This window comes from Fukomys damarensis, unplaced genomic scaffold (genome assembly GCF_012274545.1).
Source record: "Fukomys damarensis isolate Sample0158 unplaced genomic scaffold, DMR_v1.0_HiC HiC_scaffold_24, whole genome shotgun sequence".
NCBI lineage: Eukaryota > Metazoa > Chordata > Mammalia > Rodentia > Bathyergidae > Fukomys > Fukomys damarensis.
Genome location: NW_022900936.1, coordinates 37,398,175 through 37,421,481, shown reverse-complemented (window position 1 = coordinate 37,421,481; position 23,307 = coordinate 37,398,175). Strand labels below are relative to the sequence as shown.

The window sequence follows — 23,307 nt, the reverse complement described above, 5'->3', positions numbered from 1 at the left end:
TGATTACTACGCCATAGAACAGACAGCCAACAGATCTTCCATCTTCTTCCTTTTCCTTATTTTAATAGATAAAAGTCTTAATGATGGACAGGATAATACTCAAGTTGCTGCAAACAGGAATAGTTTACCTAGACCTTAAAAATCGACTCTTACTACAGTTCTAAATTACTAAAGAAAGAAAGTGACCTAAGAAATAGAAGATTAAAGTCAGAAGTCCTTTAGGCATTGGTAGAAATCCTCTTTTCATGTTGAAAGGCATAGTAAAAACAATTTATGGAGGCTGTATCAATACTGATGACAGAAGTTATAGCCAAGGCAAGAAGTAAGCCACAGGGCAAAGCTACTGCCAAAGAAAGGTACTGGAATAGTCTAAGCCTGCAGCTCTTCCTCTTCATTCACACTTAATGGGAAAATACACCTTGCACAAAAAGGGATAGTTCAGTGATGTCAAAGCTTTTAGATCTTTCAGTGATAACAAACAGACTGCTGAGGCACACACACCATAGGTAAATTGACACTGGTGTATACTGTGTAACATCACACTCTAATTTACCAACATAAATTAATATGAGCATGAGCCCATTCTGTCAAAAGTTTCAAAATGTTGGATTTAATGTAAACATTTAAAACTAAAATTACATTATCTAGAAACATTAAAATACATCATCCAAACTGTTATGGACTAAATTATGTCCTTCTAAAATTCATATGACAAAGCCCTACTCACAATATGACTGTCTTTGGAGATAAGGCTTTTAAGAGGTAATTAAGAAAATTAGAAAAGGCCATATAAACACACAGCAAGGTGACAATGTGCAAGCAAGAAAGACACCCCTCACAAGGATGCGACCATAGTAGCACCTGATCTTAGACTTCCAGCTTCCAGAACTGTTAGAAAATAAATTTCTGTTGTTTAAACCACCTTGTCTGGGACATTTTATTACAGCAGCCTACGCTAATAGATACCCTAAGCTAATACAGAAAGACTGCCAAAGTAGCAATTTAGAAAAAAATAACAAAAGTGCTGAATTAAAATGTGGTTATGTGTCTAATTGAGCTCTCCTTTTTTTCTAACATATCAATGCAGAAAAAACAAATATTAGTTTGTTATTGAACAAACAATGATCTTGACATTAAACTCAGGTAATAATAGGTTAGATCATTGACAACTTTATTTCTATTGGTTGGCTATTCAAATTGCCTCATGCTTCCTAAATTTCCTATTGTCATTAACTTTCATTATGTTAAACATTTCACAGTTCACAGGTATCAGTCAAGCTGTTCACTAATAATTTCATTCCTTGATTAGAGTGAAAACATCCACTTATTAAATCTGATTAACAAACCAGAAAACATCACAATTAGCTTCTATTCTATGAACTAAAACAAATGACTGTAATACTTGTCTGCACTAACTTGCTGAAAACTAATTACTACAATCTGTATACTCAGAAGCTTGCTAATTTTCCACATCTAAAACAAACATTAGGGTAGCCTTTTCCCTATACTCCCCAATCTTGTTCTCTAAACACCATTCTCCAGTAAAGGAATTTGAAGAATATGTGCTTGATTCCAGCACAGGAGCAAGTAAAATGCAAGGTGAACTTACAATATCTTGTGGTGCCAGAGAGTAAAGAAATACCTTCAAAAAGCCCAAAGATATAAGAACACAAGAGCCAATCTGAAAGAGTACCTTAGCTGATAAAACTAGACCAAAAATAAGTACATGTCGATGAGACTATTCTTCACAGTGGAATCACAATAAATGTAGAAGGAAAGAAAGAAATACTAGAGAATCACCAACAAGCAAAATTGTACAGTAATACATGTTTCAAACAAGATCCATGCTATTAGTGAGTGCAAGTCTGAAAAGATTTGCAGTCTCAAAGTATCTTTCCCAAGACAATTATCAACTAAAAATATAAAGACAGTGAATTTAAAGAGAAAGCCTAGCAACACAAACTTAACCAAAGCATCAAAGTAAATAATACCAAATAGTAAAAATACCACTAGTAATAAAACATATCATAATTTTGCACCTCTTGATGTGATACACACTAAAGCACATTACCATCTCAGTGGTATTCTTGCCAAAAATGCATAAATTCATTCTAATCACATGAAATTGTCAGACAAATCCAAACTGACAGGTACTCTACAAAACAACTAATCAGTACTCTTTAAAAAGTATCAAGATCATTAAAGATAAGACTGAAGAACTTTAAAAATTGAGTCAGTTTTTAAAAGTTAATACTATTTTGTTCCAAACTTTCCCCTCAAATTTCAATGTTCTAATTTATTTTTAGAGAGTATTTTATAAATTCTACACTTAACTTTCTTTAATCCATTATTCAACTGTACCTCAAAATTTACCCACATATATATAAAAATACATATGTATATGTATATATAAATGAAGCAAGCAGGTAGGCAGTACCATGAAAAGAATATAGGCTCTAAAACAAAAAAGACCTGAGTCTGAATTCTAGCTGTCATTTGTTAGCTGTACAACTTTAACAAAGTCAATATATTTCTTGGTCTAAGTTTCCTATTTGTTTTAAAAAAGGAAGGGAAGTCTAAAATTTCAGTCATTTTTAAAGCCTACCAAAATGGATAAAAAATAAAATTGTAACAATTAAAAAGTTGTTTGGACTCTGCAAAACACAATCTACAGTAGCAAATGATTCAAAATCCAGTCCTTCACCAGGCATGGTGGTGCACTCCGGTAGTTCCAACATTCTGGAGGCTTAGACAGAAGGACTGCTGTGAGTACGAGACTACATAATGAGTCCAAGGCCAGCCCAAATTACAGATCAAGACCCTGCCTCAAAAACAAACAACAACAAAACAAAACCCAGTACTTTTCCATATTTAGTAGAACATGCTCTTCATACCCTTTGTTCAACTCACTACTCACTATTACATAAGCTGGTACAACAGGAGGTAGTTTTTGCTAGTTGGCTCATTATATTATTACTTCCAGAGGGTTAAACAATATTAATATTGGTAGGGATGGATAATTTGTTTCTTCAAACGTCAATCTGCTTAATTTTAGTTTCATTTATTAGTTCTTCAGTAGGAAGCAAAAACTGTGACATCCATCAGTTCTAGTTTGATTATATAAACAAAATGCAACAATCTGTTAAGACAGCTGCATACACGCTATATCTTTATTAGTCTTTTCTCTAAATACATACCACTTTCAACCATTTCCCTATAGAATCCAAGTTTTCCACAGTTTTCATAAGTGTATTTTGTTCACATTCCAAATTGCTGTCCATGTTCCTTTTAAAAACAGTTCCAAGAATGGACCATAAGACTTCATGCCAACTTCAGTCAGAATCAGTAGAGCAATATAATCAGTGCATGGTTACTTTAGGTCTTATTGATTCTGAGTCAGCAAAAATGCTCTTTTTCACACAGATTATTAAGCCAGTTCTTCTGCTTCCCTTAAGTTTCACTTTTCACATTCCTCAGCATTAGCCCAAACCTTCGGTTCTACATTCATTGCTAAAACTTTTACTCCCAGCTCATGTCACTTTAAATCTGAAAGGGAGATTTTTTTTATGTTATTATGAAGGTTATATACAAATAATTAAAACACAGACATATAAGGGACTTATGCAGATTCTTCAATTTTATATACTATATATTCTTCTAAAGTGTTCAAATCATTACAATACTAATACTAATCCAACTGCTCCCCCATTTCTCCATCTGTCCATAAGAATGTCATGAGAGTATCTATAAAAAAGAAACTAAAATAAATGTGCTGGGTCTATTACCTCCTATATCTACTACTAGTAACGCTATTTTAATGAATCCACAGTGATGGCTAAAGATAAGGATACCCTTGTTTATTGATTTATTAAACTGTTCAGTAATTTTACTCAACATTATACTACTTTTAGTAATACAGATTTAGTAATATAGATTCATAACCCATTAAAAAATAACAGAAACAGAATATTTTCCCATATCTAGATTGGCAGCACCTCTTCAGTTCATTGTTTCTTCAAATATTACTATGGTCCCATACAAAGTATTCCCTGTCCCCCACATTATAAGATGCCATTTATGTGAGAAATTTAAACATATTTGAAAAATCCCTATCTGCTTTCCCTACCCATTTTGGCTTTTGTTTTCATGACAATCTTTAGTTCCTAAACTGATGATTCACATTTTTTTATTCACATTTTTTAAATGAAATAATTGTATTTTTCTACCAGAAATTTTGCTTTATATTCATTGCCTTAATAGAAACAGAGGACCAACCCTCTATTTTATATTCATTGATTTAACAGAAGATAATGAACTTGCACAGAAAGAGTGAAATTAAAATGAAGTCATATTACAGGAATTCATTCTACCCAAGAGGAAAAAAAAATATATCAAAATCCTACTAGTTTAACATAAAAAATCAATCATATATACATAAAAGTTTGAAACAGAAAGTTATTATACTTGCTAATCCAAGGATTCCAGATTGAACATTACCATATTAAATACAAATGTATTTCATAAAGCTATTCAGACTGAGAAATAGATTTTATAGTTACAATGACCTAAAATCCAACATACATACAAAAATAAAGGGGTTATAGTGAGTCATGAAAGAATACAGTTAAATTATAATATAGACTCTACAGAATTACCTCCACATTAAAAACCACCTTGCTTTTACAGATGACATTAAAATATTGGAACTCTGAGCAGAAAGACTTAATATTTAAAATCAGTTGTGAGTTCTTCAGTTTTTTAAATGTTCTGTGAAAGTGAATTCTAGTTGGTATTTGAATAGCATACAACATCCTTCATCTTTCTTTTCTTATCTTTAAAAGGGATCTATCTTAAAAGCAGTATTCTTTCTTAAATTCTCAACAATTAGAATTTTTGTACATATTTCACGAATAACATGAACAATGATTTAACATACATTAAATGAAAAATTTTTCTTCTTTTTTGAAACACCAACATTTTCTAAAATCCATGATGAACTAGAAAGCAGGATGTCTATATTGGTAAGTGAAATAGAAATGAGAGAAAAAGGGTAAACAGCAAAAATTCATTCAGAATTTTCTATTTTGATTCTTCTATTTTTTGTTTTCTTCCTAAATCCTGGACACGAGTGTAGAGCAAAGTTTTTCTTTTTTCTCTACATTATTATTTATCCCTCAAAAAATATTACTATGCAGTGTGGAAGTACAGCTGAGTAGCAGAGCATTTGCCTAGCATCTGTGAGGGCCTAGCTTCAGTCCCTCTCCCACCGCAAAAGACAGACCAAAAGAAAAAAAAAACAAGCAAATGACAACACTACAAGGACATGCTTTGTCCTTTCTTAAAATTCCCTTACTCCACAGAAGTAAAGTTAATACTAGTGAGAATCTACCAGCTTTGGGCCAAGGCTAATGTACAGGTTTAGTTCTTTGCTTCATGAATTTTCTACCTTCATTGCATGTGAGACAGGTCAAGACCTCCACATGACAGCCTAGGTATTTGCTTAAAGATCTGACTTTCCTCGTCTAAATAGCAGTAAACCATTTGAAAGGCTTTACATAAATTTTGTTCCCTGTCAATACTGTCAATTTTCACTTGTTTCCAAAATCAGAAAGGAGAATAATAATGTATATTAATTAAATGCTTTCTTCATAAACATTAAAACTTGGTATCTGGACAGGGGTATCTCAAATATATACCAAAGAAAAAATATATGGTCAGATTAAAAAGACAGTTGAACACACAATCTGTGTATCAGGTTTCCTCAGTCTCAACATGAGCTAAATTTATTTAAGAAAAAGTAGATAGTTCATCTATATTAAAATAACAGTGGGAGAGAAAAATAAAGGGAAGGCATGTTGATTAACCAACCACTTAACAGTTTACCCTGGGCATCATGTTAGTTTACATACTGACTATCCAAAGTATCACTCCAGCAGGTACCATTTCAACCAGTTGATTCTTGTTTGCATGAGATACACTTGTAAGTCTGTTTATTTGTTTTACATCAACTATTTTTTTTGCTTACTTTTTTATTTAGAATGTTGTACTCAGCTTTGATGTTTGTTTCTAGTGAAATCTAATAATAAGGTCTGGTTATTTTTTCTTACTAATTTGTGTTTGTTTTAATTGTGAAAAATAAATTTTGTACTATAATCCATAAAAAACTCTTATCATATATACATTAGATATAATTTTTATACTTCCCTAGAACTCACTGATATTATTTTGTAATACAAAATGGACATGTTAGGAACACTGAAATTAAATAGGAAGTGCCAAAATATCTGCAAAAGAAAAAACTGTAAAAAGGTTAAATATTAACCTATCAGAGAGGAAAAGTCTGTGATATGAAAAGACAAAAAAGACATCTCCTTATTGTCAACTATTCATAATACAGAAATGACAGAACTTGAAAGAAGAAATGAAACTGAAAAATTCCAATAGTGGTAAATGATTACAGTAATTCTATGCAAGGTGTTGACAGAGTTGGCCAACCTCTAATAAACTATCCAAAACTCAAAAAGTCTGGGAAGAATGTTATTATAAAGTACTTAAACACTTTCTGGACCAAATAATATGGAACTCGTTTGCTATTTATTCAAAGCAAAGGTGTTCAAAAGGTCATTCACAATTTAGATTGTCTAGTAGACCAATTAATTTAAAAATACAGGACAGCAAAATGCCAACCAGGATGTCCATCATCAATATCTTCACCATTACATTTACTGGGTAGTTATTTTATTGAAATCATATCACCCACAGAAAAAAAGGCAAGGCCAACCCAACACTGTAAAATGTGTTGTTCCGATAAAGCCAATAATGCAAAAAGAATTTGGAAAGAGACTAGATACTACTGTCCAGATTGTAACGATGCATTTTGTATTAATGTTTTAAGATATAACATAAACAGAAAATTTATCAAATATATTTAGTAAAACTGTTGTTTTTAATATTTTCTATATTATCATAAAAATTAACAAAAAAATGCAATTTTTGGTCATCCTATATTTAAATAATAGAACTAGTAAGTACTTAGGCATTGTAAGGACTTCAGGAATAAAAGTTCACTCTTTTTTTTTGTACTAAACCCATACTTTATTATTCCCTATACAATTATTTATGTAACATTTACATTGTATTAAATATTATAGGTAATCTAGAGATGATTGAGAGGAGTATCATTTTATATATGGACTTGATCATCCTCACCTTTTGGTATCAGCAAAGGTCCTGGAACCAATCCCCCATACCAAGGGATGTCTGTTTATTATACTTGGCATGGCATGCTATTATTACATAAAAATTGTTATATTTCCTAAGAAATATGACTATTAATATTAAACATCCCTCTTTGTTCCTTTTAGTCATTTCTTCCTGAAATTATTAAGTCTTTCACTGATAATGTCTTACATTGATAATGGCTAATAAGAGTGGCTGTAATTTATTTCTTTTCACATATTTTAGGAATAAACATATGATATAGATAAAGAGCAGGCCGTATATGGTGAAACAGAGTGATTCATCTGCCTAAATTGTTTCCTCTTACTACTCATATTTAATCATCAAAAACCTAGCCTTAGAGTCACATTCTTTCAAAAGTTCACTCTTAAAAGCCAGACTATGTATCAAAAGAGAAAAGATACACATACACACACACACACACACACACACACACACACACTCATACCAGAAGAACTAAGTTTTCTTAAAGCTGGAGTTGGGAGCCAAGAAAGGAGCACTATACTGTAGTTTTCTTAGAAAAGATAGATGACTGCTTTTAAAGGTAACTGAGGGATGGAAGGTAAGATGAAACCTCAAGAGAGAACCAGATGGAACTCCAACTACAGTAACGTGCTTTTTTAATGAGAAATGGAAAACTGATAGTAAGAGTTAGTGAAAACCTGCATCTTGAAAACTGAGTATAAAAGGTAACATAAAAAGTGTATATATCTGAGAAGTAGAAAAGTAGGAAAAATTTTTTTAAAATACCTAAGGCATTCCAAGTTAATAGTTATTAAGAATGGTACCATGCAGTAAGGCATGGTTCCACAAAGGAAGCATTCCAGGAACTCAAGAGTCCACCTGAAGAGAGTGAATAAGGAAAAGCAGTGCTAAAGAGAAACAAAGTAAGAGCTTGGTTCTCAATTCATGTTTGGGCTAGTAAGAGTTCCATAATTCAGGAAAACAAGTGTGGGCAAAATCTGTATGTTAATGAATGCTTTTTTGATGAATTTGGAATTCTTTGACTTTTATCTCTGACAGTATGAAAGATAGTACAACAGATAATTAAAAGACCAAAAAGAAAGGCAAAGGAAGGTAGGGACAACCTAGGGATAGTGAAAATATAAACAAAAATAAAAACCAACTCTATTTATTTAAAATGACATATGCTGAAGTAAAAGTAACAAAAAGGAATGTTTTTACTGCCAATAAAGGTGAACAACATATACAGGACCTAGAAGAACTAAAAGCAGAGAAAAGAAAATGTCTAAAGAAACAGAAGTTATGTTGTGTTCACTGGACTCTGAAAGAACACAAACTTCATAAATATCAAAAGCAGCCTCATTTCAGGTACGCACTAATATAAGTTAGCACATAAAAAGTGCAAATATGGGGCATAACAAAAGTACTTTTATGATTTAATTGAATAAGCCTAAGCATTTCAGAGGGAGTAATAACAGCCCAAAGTCTAAAAGTGTGACTAAAAGTCTCCCCACAAGTGTGAGGATAGAGAAACAGAGACAAAGGCAGAACACAGAGGGCTCTGGAGATTTCAAGACAGTGACTATGCTTGGTGCTTTACACACTACAAGGAGGTGATACACACTTGACAAGAAGTGGTAGAAGCTGTGCAGCTACTGATTCCACACTTCTTCTCCAAACATCAACACCAGAACAACACAGAAAAAAAAAGAATTAAAAGCTTTTAATATGAAGGAAATCTAAAGTAGAAGATATCAATTAAGATCTGGCACCTCAGGCTACCACCCATGGAAATTTATAAACTTTGAAGAGAAATTTAGATACTACTTTCAGGAAAGACATTTGAGGGGATAAGAATTCTCACACTCCTTAAAATATGATAAAAATACAGTGGCATGATGAATCACTTGTTCAGTTTTACCAGTAAAATTTAAGTACAAGTTACAGATTCTGGAAGTTAGCTCAACTGATTAATATGTTCTATAGATAGATAGATTGAATGATCTGAACTTTATACTAAATTCAGGAAAATACTAGTGTTTCTAAATTTAAAGAATACTGAACTGTGTTCAGTAATTAATGTTTCACCTAACAACTTTCTGAACTCTTTAAGAAAAGTAAAACACACAAAAAAAATGGGAAAATAATTATCCGATAAGAGAGGAAAAAGAAGCTAGTTCCAATCAGAAAAAGATAACCCAATGAAGCTCAAAAACAAACAAACAAACCCAGCTATAAAACATGGAGGCACACAAAGACCCTTTGACTCTGAAGAAGTAATATTCTAAGGAAGGAATTTGGGATCTCTTTGGACTCTCAACTTTAATTTCTATTTGTAAATTTAATAGTGAGAGACAATGCAATTGATAAAATTTGATACACTATTATTCAATTGATTAAATTTGATACATTAATCCCCTTTTCAAAAAAAGGGGTAAATTCCCAAAATGAAACCTGGAAGAAAAATTTAAACTTAAAACTATCATAAGGAGGGGGAATGTAACTCAGTGGTACAGCACTCTTAAAGCCTGCAAGAGGACCTGGGTTTTAGCCCCAGTACCCCAAAACAAATGAGCAAACAAAAAACTATAGGTAATTAACTAAAACACAGAAGCAGCCTCTATTATAAGGCTTTAGGGCTGAGGATTTAGCTCAGTGGCACAGTGCCTCCCTCCCAAGTGCAAGGGCCTGAGTTTAATCCCTGGTGCCAAAAAAAGGCTTTATACTCTTTAAGTATTAAGATGTTTCTGAAAAGAGAAAAGTAATAATTTCTATATTTCAATAAACTATCATTAAAGTTCATTAATTGTTTTTACATGGGGATGAGTATACTCAAGATTAATAAAAATGTACACTGTGGCTAATGATTAACAATATTTTTCTTTAAAAAAATAAGGTACTAGGGCCGGGGATTTAGCTCAGCAGTTCAGTGGCCTGCCTTGCAAGCACAAGGACCCAAATTCAATCCCCGGTACCAAAAAAAACCAAACTAAACAACAAAAAAATAAGGTACTAGCTCTTCAAATCCAATAAAACAAAAACTTAACTGTTCATTTATATCTCTTAACTGTTCCTTCTACCTTTGTTGTTAATACTAACACCATATTTCCACATACTCAGAAACACAGTGCAATTCTACAGAACTCTCTTGGGTCTTGTCTCCAACAAGAGGTTAAATACTTATTTGTTGAAACTATTCTTGCCACTCCATTTTCACTTCCACTACTCATTCAGGCCTTCAATTACTGTTTTTCTGAATACTGAGAGCTTCCTTTTTTTCAGTAGACTTTCATTCTTTACTTCCTCTAGTCTATCTTAAAACAACATTTTAATATTAAAGACTCTGCCTTAAAATTTTATTGTTTTACAAAACTGAAACCCCTAAACCAAGATTTAGGCCACTTCATTTTTTTTCCAATCTTAGTACCTACTAATTTCTTCGTCCATATTCTAGGTCAGTGGTTATCAAACTTTAGTGTGCATCAGAATCAGCATCAGAATCTGGAAGGCTTGTCAAAAATAAAAATTACTAGACCCTAATCCTCACATGTCAGATTAGATACCATGATGGGAAACAAAAACTGCATACCCACTCTGTAAACACAGGATGATACACAAGAAATCAAAATAATAAACTAAACGTAGATGAATGAGTTTTAAAATCCTCACAATTTTGTTCTACTTAATTATAGACACCTTTTCCTCTCAATTTCAAATCATATATACTTACTATAGTAAATTGGAGAAAAAAATCATCCATCATTGCACTGCTCACATATAACTACATCTCAGTATATTTCCCTTTTCTAGCTATGGGTCTAACAAGGTAGGTTCTTAACCTCTCTGAGTTGCAGCTGTATCATCTGTAAAATGAAGATAAAAATAGTGCTTATGAAGTTGTTGCAAAAGAATAAATGAAAATCTAGGATAAGGACTGAAATACGTTTTCTTAAAGGGCTAGAAATTAACTTATGGGCAAAACATTCTCCACTGGATCTACTCAACCGTACTCTATCAATTCTATTGAATCTACTCAATTGTACTGTATCATGAAAGCAGTTAGAATACAGAAATGAATGGACAAAGTCAGTAAAGTTTACCTGCAAAATCAGTCAGTGCTGCTTGTGCCACAATGACTTACACCAAACTTTCACAACATTTTGGTACAGTTGGATTATTTTCAGATTGCGTTTGTTTGTATGGCAAGTTTTTAAATTCTTAAGAGAATCTGAGCTGGACACAGTGGTGAATTTCACTGGGTGTGCTACCTGGAAGGCTGAAGCCAGTTGGGTCACATGAGATCCTATCTCTTAAAAGAAAAAATACCTGGACCTGTTCACCATGAAAATGCAAATACAACTTTTCATAAACAATTTCACAAGGTTCAAATAATTCCTGAAGTACACAAATGGCTCTCATGGATTATCATGAGATTATCTGTTTCTGTCGAAATAGCTCATTGGATTTTTCTTAAAGCATTTTCTCCCTTTAAATTCCAGATGTGAGTACAATGAGAATGGACTGACCTGTGATCAAGCTGTGTAATTCCTGTTACAAACAAATGTTTTCTCTTCATTTTTTTAAATTATATTTTTCTAGTTCATTACCTGGTCACTGAAAATATTACTTGTTATGGCTGAATAATATTTTAATTATAAAAGATGAAAAAACCACTCAAATATTTTAGTCTGATTCCTATATTTAATTTATTCATTTCATTAGTTATAACTAACAATATGATGAATAATAACTTTATGCCCAAATAACACTTTCTAAGAAATGAATGCTATGAGAAAAATTACCAAGTCAAAAGTTACAAATTATTTTTCAAGTTTCTTGATAAATTGTAAATTTTTACCGCCACATCTGAAAATGAGATATACTTTTACCATAAACTCGTGAGCAAAATATAAATTTTAAACTTTCTAATAAATTCCATAATCTGGGATATCTTTGGCAAGAATTTTCAAAGAATGGTAAAATGTATATCCATTTGATGTTTAATTGGTAAGATTTATCAAGGTTAAATCTAAATAACATGGAGAAACTGAAACTTTATACTGAAATAATTTATAAACATTTAAAATACATCCCATACTGTCCTGCCTTAAAAACACATGATAGTATGGCCAGGGATTTAGCTCAGTGGTTCCGCTGCCTGCTTTGCAAGCACAAGGATCCCGAGTTCAATCCCCAGTATGAACACACACACACACACACAAAGATAGTAAAGATAAATAACTTCTACCTGTTTGTAATAACCATAATTTTATATTTTAGGAATAATTGTTATAGTGAGCTACTGCTTCTGAGATGTTGAGTTTATTCAAGGAGATCAGAGGGAAAAATAAAAGCACTGAGAATCACTTCTTAAGAGTAGCTTGTGACAACTTTTATTTATTTATTTATTTATTTATTTTTTCTCTCACATTCATGAACATTTTTAATTTTTGCTGCCTTGGATCTTTTTTTTTCTTTTAAATCAATGTTCATTCCATTACTTCTACTTAATCAACACTATCTTAAGATGCTATAGTACATATCAAATACATATACACAGATGTTATAATATACAACAAGGGCATATTCCCAGATATATAGTATACTACAGTAGCTAAGTGCCTAGGCTAGTTGTTAGGCATGCAATTTAATCTCTCCGTCTTAGATTCCTGATATGTAAAATGAGAATGGCACATACCCTGCAGGATGGCACATTAATAAATAGGTAAAGCATTCATTAGAGTTTCTGATATATGGAAAACATTAAAACAATGAGTTATATTTATATATACATATATAGAACATTCCAATAAAATCATCCAGTATTAAAAGCAACAAACAAAAATATGAAATCATTGCTGGATAAACAATGATACAAACTAGTCTTAACTCCACCACATTCATAATCAGCAAATCGATGCATTCTGAATCAATGAACTTTTTCTTCTATTCTAAAGCTCCTGCATAAAGCAGTTCCTCCACTTGTGCTTTGAATCTATCCTTCCTACCCTTCAGAAATTGTATATTATAGAATCTTTTTTCTTTTGTAGATTTATCTCTTCCTTTCAAATGTATCATTTTCAAAAGATTTTAAATAAATCCAATTATCCAGGTATTTACTTTTAAATTTTCACTTTTAATCCACAATCCCTCTAGTTTACCAACCATATCTTTCCTTCACCTTTATGGGTTAGGTATGCATATTGTATAGCTTTACTTCTGCCCTCTCACTCCTCAAACTTCTGCAGTATAACTCCTGAACCATACACTGTCAAAACAACTCTGCTTAGAGTCACCAAAGACTCCCTGCTAATTCAGTGATTGGATCTCAACAATGCCAATTGTTATGGTTTGTGTCTAGATGATCCCCCAAATATTCATGTGGTCACAGGTGGGGCTTTTTCAGAGATGGCTGAATCTAGAGCGTGTGATACTGGTATTGAGGATGAACAATTACTAAATCAGTTTGGCATCACCCTAATTCCAAAGCCAAAATAGATTATAAAAAGGGTGGAAAAGAACTGCTAAGGTCCTGTGTTTGCTTTTCTACCTTCTGCCCACCATGAACTGTTTCTCCTCTGCGATGCTTGTCTGCCATGCTATCCTGTCTTGGAGCCAGCCAATTATGGACTAAAACCTCTATTAAACTGTGAGCCAAATAAACCTTTCCTCCCTTTACTTTGGGCATCAGGTATTTTGTCTCAGCAACAAGAAAAGTAACTATGATATCAGGAATCACTCACCCTATCCTGAAACATTCTCTTACACCAAACTTCCTTTGTTTTCTTCTATTTCTTTAATCCTTCTCAGGCTTCATTTGAAGATTCATCCTTTCCTCTAGGCCTTTTAATTGCAGAGTTCTTCAAGTCTCAATTTTAGGTTCTCTTTTTTATCTACTCTGTATTTTCCACGTGAGCTCATTCACATATCTGGCTTCACATATCATCCACATAACTTCAATAACCAGATCTCCCTTCTAAACTGGGAATCTAGCTATCTTTAAAATCTTGCATAAGACCAAAGTATCTTAGATACAACATATTCACACTGAAGCAAAGAATCGTCAGCAAGAAATAACAGCAGAGATCAACTTGTTCAAGAATCCAAAATTAACCTCCATGTACAGTACTTTTTCCCCCAGTACAGGGTGTTGTACACTGGGCCCTACAAGCCAGGCAAGCACTACCATTAAGCAATAACCCTAGCCTGTTATAGTATTGTATACCTTTTCTTCACAACGTTTATTATAAGTATACACAAAAATAGGGACCACTTGTGTGTTAATCACTATATATCCCCACAATGTTATATATGTAACATGCATCAACATTCACATTAAGGGTTTTCCTACTACTTAATTTTCAGTTATTTTCATATGTGCAGGAGAGTTAACGGTACAAAGTATTAATGCACTCGACTTTACAATATAATGTAGTCTTATATAACACATTATACAAATCAGCCTCCATTCATATTTAGGTTGCTGCCAGTATCTTGTCATTCCCCAAAATCTTTGCTATTATATACTACTAATAGGACCGAGGATTTAGCTCAGTGGTTCCGTTGCCTGCCTTGCAAGAGCAAGGACCCCAGTTCGATTCCCAGTACCAAAAAAAGTTTAAAAAATAATAATATTATATACTAATATATATTTTAAATATCACCAGATTAAATTTTATTGTTCATTTTTATTTTCAAATGCTTAACTACACAAAAAGTTTACCATATGTTTCGTAAGCTTAAAGTTCTCTTTGTTGTTTGCAGTTATTAAGGTATAATTTAGCACACTCTGGCAGAAAAAAATTTTGATGCCAACAATAACATTTACAACTGGTGCCCCAATTCTTTTTGGCAGAACTGCAAAGTGGTGGTATCATTAAAAAACATAAAAGCAATAAACTCCACTTAAAATCTTTGTTACCTTTCTAACTACAAAAATTAAAATTGGGGATTGAGTCAGGAATTTAGCTCACTGACACCACGCCTGCCTCGCAAGTGCAAGGTCCTGAGTTCAATCCCTGGTACCAAAAAGTAAATAATAAAATAAAACAAAATTGGAGATGGAACCCAGGGTTACACACACACTAGGCATTGAACCACTGAGCTACACCCTGAGTCTGATAATTCCTCTTTTTTTTTTTGGTACCAGGAATCATACTCACTACCCTGTGCTTGCGAGGCAGGAACAATGCCACTGAGTTAAACCCCTGGCCTGATAGTTCCTCTTAAGCAAAGTAATGATTGGATTATTTAGAAAGCAACCATAGACACATATCTAATGAAAGACTTTGTATAAATTAGTTACTTGAGATTAGGGTCTCCTTGATCAAACTACAATGGTCTTTCCTTAGTTCCTCTAATCAATTACATATCTTTAAAAAATTAAAGTAGTTTTGGGAAAAAGAATTGAAATTTCAACATATTCAAAATATCTTTGCATTTAATTGTAGAAAATAATCTAAGGTGGAGGAATAAATATTTTTTAGTACTTTTCTGTATAACAATAGGTTTAATCAAGAAAATCTGAAGAAACAGGTATAAAGAAAAATTACATCAGCCATAACATACCACTAAGAAGCCAAAAACATTGCTAGCAAGTAGGTATGTCTTTTTTATTTAAAGAAGTGAAATCTCTTGCATCCTGTCTTTTCAGTAGTTTTTACTGTATAGGTTGAGTATCTATAACCCCTAAATCCAAAATCAAAGGCTCCAAAATCTAAAAATTCTTGATGATCCACATGGCACAAGTAGAAAATCCCACATATAACCACACTTAATGGGTCAAAACCAAAATGCAAGGCTAGACGTGCTGGTGCATGCCTGTAACTCCAGAACTCCACTGAGGAGACTGAGTCAGAAGGATTTCTGCAAGTTCTAGACCAGCTAGGATACACTGTGAGTTCAAGGCCAGCCTGAATTGCAAAGCAAGACCCTGGCTCAAAAAAACAAAATAAACAAACAAACCAAAATTATTGATATTTATTTTCAATTGCTTAACTAAACACAAAGTTTACCATACCTTTCTTAAACTTAAAATTCTCTTTGTTGTTTGTAATTATTCAGGTATAATTTAGCACACTCAGCATGCACTAAAAGTATATTTAATAAATAAAATTACTTTTTACCTATGCATACAAAGTCTGTATTAAACATAAATTTCATGTTTAGGCTTGTTCAATCTGAAATATTATATATATGCAAATAATCCAATATCTAAAAAAAATTACTGCATCTACAACAGTTATTTTTGGTCACAGGTTTTTTTAGTTAAGAGACAGTTAGCTTGTATAAACACTTTTCCATATAAATAAATACAGTGGTATCTCAATTCATGAACTAAATTCTCTCCACAATTCTGGTCCCAATATGAACTGGATGAGAACTGAATCAAATTTCCCTATACAGTCAACATTGAACCTAACCATTGAATTTGATTTGGTTCTTGTCAAACTTGTTTGCGACCAGAAATTCCCTAAACATGATTGTTTAGGGAAATAGGATTTCATTTTATGTAGACTCTTCTACAACTTATCATTTAGGTTGTTTTCAGTGATTTGCTATTATAAGTAATGTCATCATGAGCAATCAGAACTCAATTCTGAAAACCAACCTAGAAAAGGACTGAAGAATTGTTCCCCAAATATAGCCATCAAGATTGAAGATTTATTTTTCTTTATTTTTCCTAAGTGTAATAAGTTGTTTTCCCATGAAATTCACCTTTTATAAAAAGAAAATGTCACCCTAAATATACCTAAATCTTTAAAACTGTTTTTTAAAAATATATTTTTAAAAAGGTAAAATTTTTAATGTGCGATTTAGAAATAAAAACTTGAATTTGCAAAAGTCAATCAATGCAATGAAATTATTTCTAGTAGTGAATATTCGCTACAGAATAGACTTCATCATCTTCCACATCTACTTCATTTTATTTACTAAGTTAGAAAACTAAGTAAAATTTGAGACTTCTAGGTAGCTATGGCAGATTAAACATACATTTATTTCTACTCCCACCTGCAAACCCCACTAATAACAGTAAAAAAATCTTTTGTCTTAAAAAACCTAAAATCACACATGCAGAATGGACAGAGATATGATTCTATTTGGGTAGATAGAAATTATAGATAGATAAGTGGTTACTGAATTAATAATTTGAGAAAGTAGAACCCAAGTCAGGAGTAATAGGACATGAACAAACTGATTTGTGCTTGAAGGACCTCAGAACCCCAGAAAAAAAATCTCAGGAATTTGAGGCTCCTCTAAAAAGCAAAATGAAAGCAGAGTTAAAAACAGATCAGTTAAAAACTTCTCCTATCATCTCCTAGGGAAATAATATAAACTCGTTCTTAATTCTCTGGAGAGTTTAAAATATAAGAAAAAGATTCAGAAACAAGGAGAGGAGGAAGATTTGAAGGAAAAGGAGTATGGAGAAAATGAGCTAAAGTCAAAGTATATATATAATGAATATGCTGAAGAGGGAGAAGGTAAGGCGGTCCCTCTACCTTCTCCCTCAACTGGACCAACGAACTAATCATATCTACAAATCAAAGGAAAAAAATTATCTATAAGCATGGAGGTAAATATCAAAAGAACTAAGAGTTGTGCTTTCCTCTGGTGAATAAGTATAGAGAAGCAAAGGAATAGAGCATCACTGCTATGTTTTAGAAGCTGTGTCAAAAAAAAAAATCTAGTGGCTCCTATAATTTCTATTCTTGTTTTTTTCCTTATCAACAAAATCACAGGCATGACTCGATCAAGAAAATACAAAAATTTGAAAAATGCTTCCTAACATGCTGTTCAGGTGGGAAAGAAGTTGGAGAAGTCACTGCATATGATTTAGGGCAGGCTCGTTCTACATTATCCCACAGAGACTCCCTGTTCCTGACACAACAAAATCAGGTATGATGGCTGGAACTTCACCAGTTAGATGAAATTATGAAACAAATTCTGGATAGAAAGATAAGGGTGACTGATAAGAAAGAGCAAATTATTGTATAATAATGAAAAGGGAATCATACCATCCCTGAATTATCCCAACTTTTTATCTGAGAAATAAATGCATACCTTATTTAAGCCCCATAAGTCAGGTCTCTATTAGCAGCAAAATGCAATCCCTGATATTTAGGCTGTGTTTGACTTCTAAAACTATGCAGATTAATAAAATTCAACTAAAAGATATTTCTAACTAATAGCAAAAACAGTAAAAATATATTATATACTCTGAAATTCTTCATAGGGCTGAAAATATGTACATTCTATACCAAGACCAAGAGATAAAGACTGTTTCTTTTTAAACAATTAATTTGAACTCTCTAAAGAGTCATTAGCATGTACTTCATAAAAACAATGAAGTAAATCTTTTGTTAAAATTGTCTGTAGCCTTAGTTGCTTAAAAATTGTTTAAGAAGCATTAAATACTTTTTGTCACATACAATATTACACATGTAAAGTACTACAGTCCTAAAGCAAAAGGATAGCAAGGTTTCTCAACCTAAGCCCTATTCATATTTTAAACCAGATTTGTTGTTGGGGCTATCTTGTACATTAAAAGATTTTCAGCAGTATCTTTGGCCTCTATCCACTAGCTACCAATTATGACAATCAAAAATATTTAGAAACCTCAGAATATGCTTCCCCAGAATCTATGAAAATACTCGCCATAGAGAAAATATAGTTGTTTTGCAAATCGTTGTACTTCACCAGGAGCACTGGGTAATAAACACAATTTTAAAAATGTAAAATTTTAAACTGTAATCTTTATTGTAGGATACAAACTATAAACTACAGACTGGGTTATCTCTAACATCCCTCTTAAACCTTCAGGGGATTTCACATGACAGAAATATTAATAGCCTCTGTACTTAATACTGTCTGTGCTAGGTACAGTACCAAGTACTGTATGTTCAATCTCTTTTTATACTATGATATCCTCATGGGATGGCTATTAAGCACAGTGTAATAAAAAAATAATTTTAAAGTCTACTTTAATTAACATATCAAAGTGTTTCCAAACACACTTATTGTTCGCTGCACTGTCGTACCAAAATTAAGGATGTACCTTAAATTGTTTAATTTATAATTTATGATCAAAATTATTTTTTCAATATATTTGATACCAAAATAAATTTAATTTTAATGACTTTCAGGAATTAGGAAAATTTTCATAGCAATTAAAAAGGCAGAGACAATAATATTCCCTGAAATATTTCTTTACCACTGTGGCAGAATGAAAGAGTACTTTTTTAACTTTACCCATGATTTCTTGAGTTATTTCAAGAACTTTTCTTGATCCCTTTGCAACAACTTCCCCCAAAAAGAAAATTCACTTTAAATTTATTTGAGGACGTATTTATAATTTCAATCTGTCTTTCACTAGATATTGAAGGCTGGGTTCAAATTCCAGTTTGTAGTCAGATGTAATGGTAAAGTCCAGCACTCGGGATGAGGCAGGAAGATCTCAAGTTCAAGGCTTGCCTGAGCAATTCGGCAACTTATAAAGACTCTTTCTCAAAAATAAAAAAACAAAAAAGGGCTGGAGATGTAGATCAGTGTGAAAGCCCTGGGTTAAATCCCGCAGCACAAACAAGAAAAAAATCCTAACTTGTCCACTTACTGGAACCTAAGTAAATTTTTTCAGGCCATCAACTTCAGCAATGCAGCTTGCTTTGTGAAGGTTAAGATTAATAGGCTTTCAATAAAAGTTACTTTCCCCTGCCTTTCATCATTAAAGTAAATAAATTATTAGTTAAGGGCCAATTCTATTTAAGGGTTGTTGAGAATCTACTGAAAAGGACCAAAGGAGTATATAATACAGTCCAACATCACACTGTCTTGTTTTACTTTTCTTTACAATAAAAGATACAAGAACCTCTCTTCAAAAGTATTCCTTCCTCTCTCCTTTAACGCATACACCTGTCAAGAATTTTTTTTTAATTTTTATTTATTAGTACATGTTTGCAATTCACACAGCCTACAATCTTCCTAGGGAGTGCTTACATTTACATATCACAGCTTGTTTTTTCTTTCTCTAATCCCTCCACTTCTCCTCCTTCCCTGATTCCCTATCACCTTACATACTTATTTGATATTTTCTGCTTAGGTCAGGTTACAGCATATAATATTTACAATGATCAGGGTTATTAGGATCCTATACAGAGTACATCTTTATCAGGCACCATATTCTGCCAAGAAATTTTGATTCGTATTTCCCTATAAAAGGAGGAAGACACACTGGAGCCTTTCTTAACACCAGGATCCTGCATATGTAATTCATATATTTGGTTAACAATCACCCAAGTGCCTACTACCCATTTTAAGGATTACTCATGATTAAGTCATCTATTAATGAATGCAAGTTATTTAATACTACCCTCAGTAAATATTAGAAAACCAAATCTTTAAAAAGAAATAATTTTGAGGAATTAGGCTATATAATCTACCGTTTCCCTTACTGCCAAATAAAACAGAATTGTTATAGTAGCACTTAATTACTCAGTAGATAAAATCCCACTTAGTACAGGTGACTCGTTTAGTCTATCTAAAGATTTACACATAAAACATAACTTCACAAAGCTCATCTGCAAGGTGGAACCAAACAGGAACTAAAGAAAGTATCTATTGGTAATCTAGAGTATTAGAAAGTAACAAAATTTTATGTAAAGTTGATAACATGAAAATGTATCATAATTTAACAATATGTAATACAGGTCCATTCAGTTCTTCCCATTTAGTTTTATTTCCTGGGATATTCAGGAGCTAGGAGAAATTTTTAAAATGATTATTTCACTTGTTCTTAAATCTTACTGTCAATTTTTACTATTTTACTGTCAATGATTAGACACTTTTTCACAAGCTAAATTTATTTAGCCTTAAAGTTGATTTCAAGAAACAAAATAGAATAGTTAAAAGTTCTCTCCAGAAATGTTCTGGCATGCAAATAACATTTCACATTCTTCAGCAATTAAAGGTTATTTGACGAAACAATAAAAGTAATGTAGCCAAAACCAGGCTAAGAGTATAGCTATTAAAACATTCAAAACATGAATCATGTCCACATTTTTGGAAGTTTAAATTTTCCATAGATAAAAGTTACCAATAGCATGGCTTCTAGATGTAAAATGTATAGTTAGAAAGCAAGTGTTTTAAAAACAAGACTGAACTTCTAAACTGAGTGAATGTACTTGTCAAAATAAAATTACATCTTCAAGAAAGTCACTAGAGAGCAATGTCAAAGAAACGGGTGTACCCTTTAATACCAAGATGATTTCAGCCTTCAAAACAATTTATCTGTGGCTGTGGGGGGAAAAATAATGAAATCAAAATTTAAACTTAAGCACTGAAATTGTCAATTTCAGCCTTCTGCTTTCTTGTTAGCATTATTTCATATTTCTACCTGAGTGAAGCTAATAGCTAACTGATCCTAACCCATTACATACCTACTCTTATAACTGCTATCCCTAACTGATGGAAGAGGAAACTGAGGCACAAGAAGATAAGTAACTTACACAAAGTAAGCAATTAAAAAGTGGTAGAGCCAGGATTTGAACCCTATACATCCAAATCAATAAATTTTAAAGAAAGTAAGATGAAAAGAAATCATTATTATTTTTTCCAAAGCGGCTTGCAAAACAAGTGTTGTGAATGAGAACAAACATCTAAATCATAAATGATAAGAGTACGGATTACAAAACTTTACCCCTAAACAAGTAGGTTGGCTGGTACGATATTTGATTACAGTCAAAGTCTAGACTGCGTCCAATCCGAATGGGAAATAATGTACCCTCGCTGTTTGGACCCTGCATTTTACAAGCTAAACAAAATATTGTAATTTAAAGAATGAGAAGGGTGATGATGTAACTGAAGAAGTTTTAAGCAAAAGGACGTCCAAGAACAGTTAATTAGGAGAATGCGTATGTCAAGAGGGAAGAGGGTAAAGGAGGAAAGTTGACCATCACACTCCCTGAAGGCTCCACCCTTGAAAGAAAAAGTAAACCACCCTGGGTCAGCGCCAAAGCCAACTATAAAACTGGCTCAGCGGGATCTTATGAGGGGATGACAGGAGACCCCAGCAGAGGGGGAGGGGTGACGATGACAGGAGAGGAGGCACTAGAGAGATGGCATGTCTCCCATCTCCGAAAAGAACGCGGGGTGCAAGGGACAAGAGGGAAGGAAGAAAATGTTTTTGTTTTTACCAGAGGTTCCAAATGACGTGACAAGGAACTGGGTAGGAAACCTAAGAAAGGCGGGACCCTCGGGCAGGAAGGGGTCTGTCTGGGGCAGAGGAGGCATGTCAAGACAGAGCTTTCCGGTTAACTAACCCTCCTTCTCACCAGCCCCTCCACCGCGACAAACTCACTTTCTCAGCAACCCTATGCGGTCAGGTCAACCCGGTCCCGTCCCGACCCCCACCCCAAGCGGGATAGGTGCAGGCGGGGGGATGGGGCTCACCTCACCCTCTGCATTGGGCTGGAGAAGCGGGCTGCGGACACAGCCCAGCTCAGTGGGCCTGAAGGCCAACCGACGCAGAGGCCCAGGACCCGGGTGACAAGTCGGGCGGCCGATGGGTGCCTCACCTGACAGAAGCGCCGGCAGTAATCCCGACTGCTGATCCCGACTCCGTCGCCGCCGCCGCAGATGCCGTCGTCAGCGCTACCTCTGCTGTCGCCCGAAGCTCCGATACCTACAGGGCCGGGTGGAGACTCCACAATGGCCACGAGCTCTTCTCCGAGGCGCTCGGCCTCTTGGTCGCTCTCTTCCTCCGCCATGAGGCTCTCGCAGCCCAGCGCGTACCAGCCCCTGCGCCGCCGCCGCCGTAGCTGCCTCGGCTAACCTCCTCCTCCTCTAGTTCCCTCCCCCTTTCCTCCGCCCCAGCCGGGCAGGGGGCCACTCGGCGGGGCCCTAGTTCCGGCTCCGCCTACCCACGCCCCCAGCTGGAATTGGGTATAAACAACTGCCAATCATTTTTATGCCCGCCCTTCCACTGCTATTGGTTAAGTGGGCCATCCGTTTGCTTGACTCACCATCTGTTGGTCAAAACTACACGGTGGCTGCTGGGGATCGCCTACGGGTTCTACCATAGGCGGCGCAGGAGGACGGGGCGCGGCGGGG

At 34.0% G+C, this 23,307-nt stretch overlaps 1 protein-coding gene across 1 annotated transcript in view; it reads right to left on the bottom strand.

Moving 5' to 3' along the window:
• Window positions 1-23,094, bottom strand: part of Znf654 (zinc finger protein 654) — a 79,121-nt gene extending 56,027 nt beyond the window's left edge. The window contains exon 1 of the mRNA XM_010602888.3: window positions 22,773-23,094. Coding sequence (XP_010601190.1) covers window positions 22,773-22,964 — 192 coding nt within the window. The 5' untranslated portion in view covers window positions 22,965-23,094. The remainder of the gene's footprint in view (window positions 1-22,772) is intronic.
• Window positions 23,095-23,307: the final 213 nt, after the last annotated feature.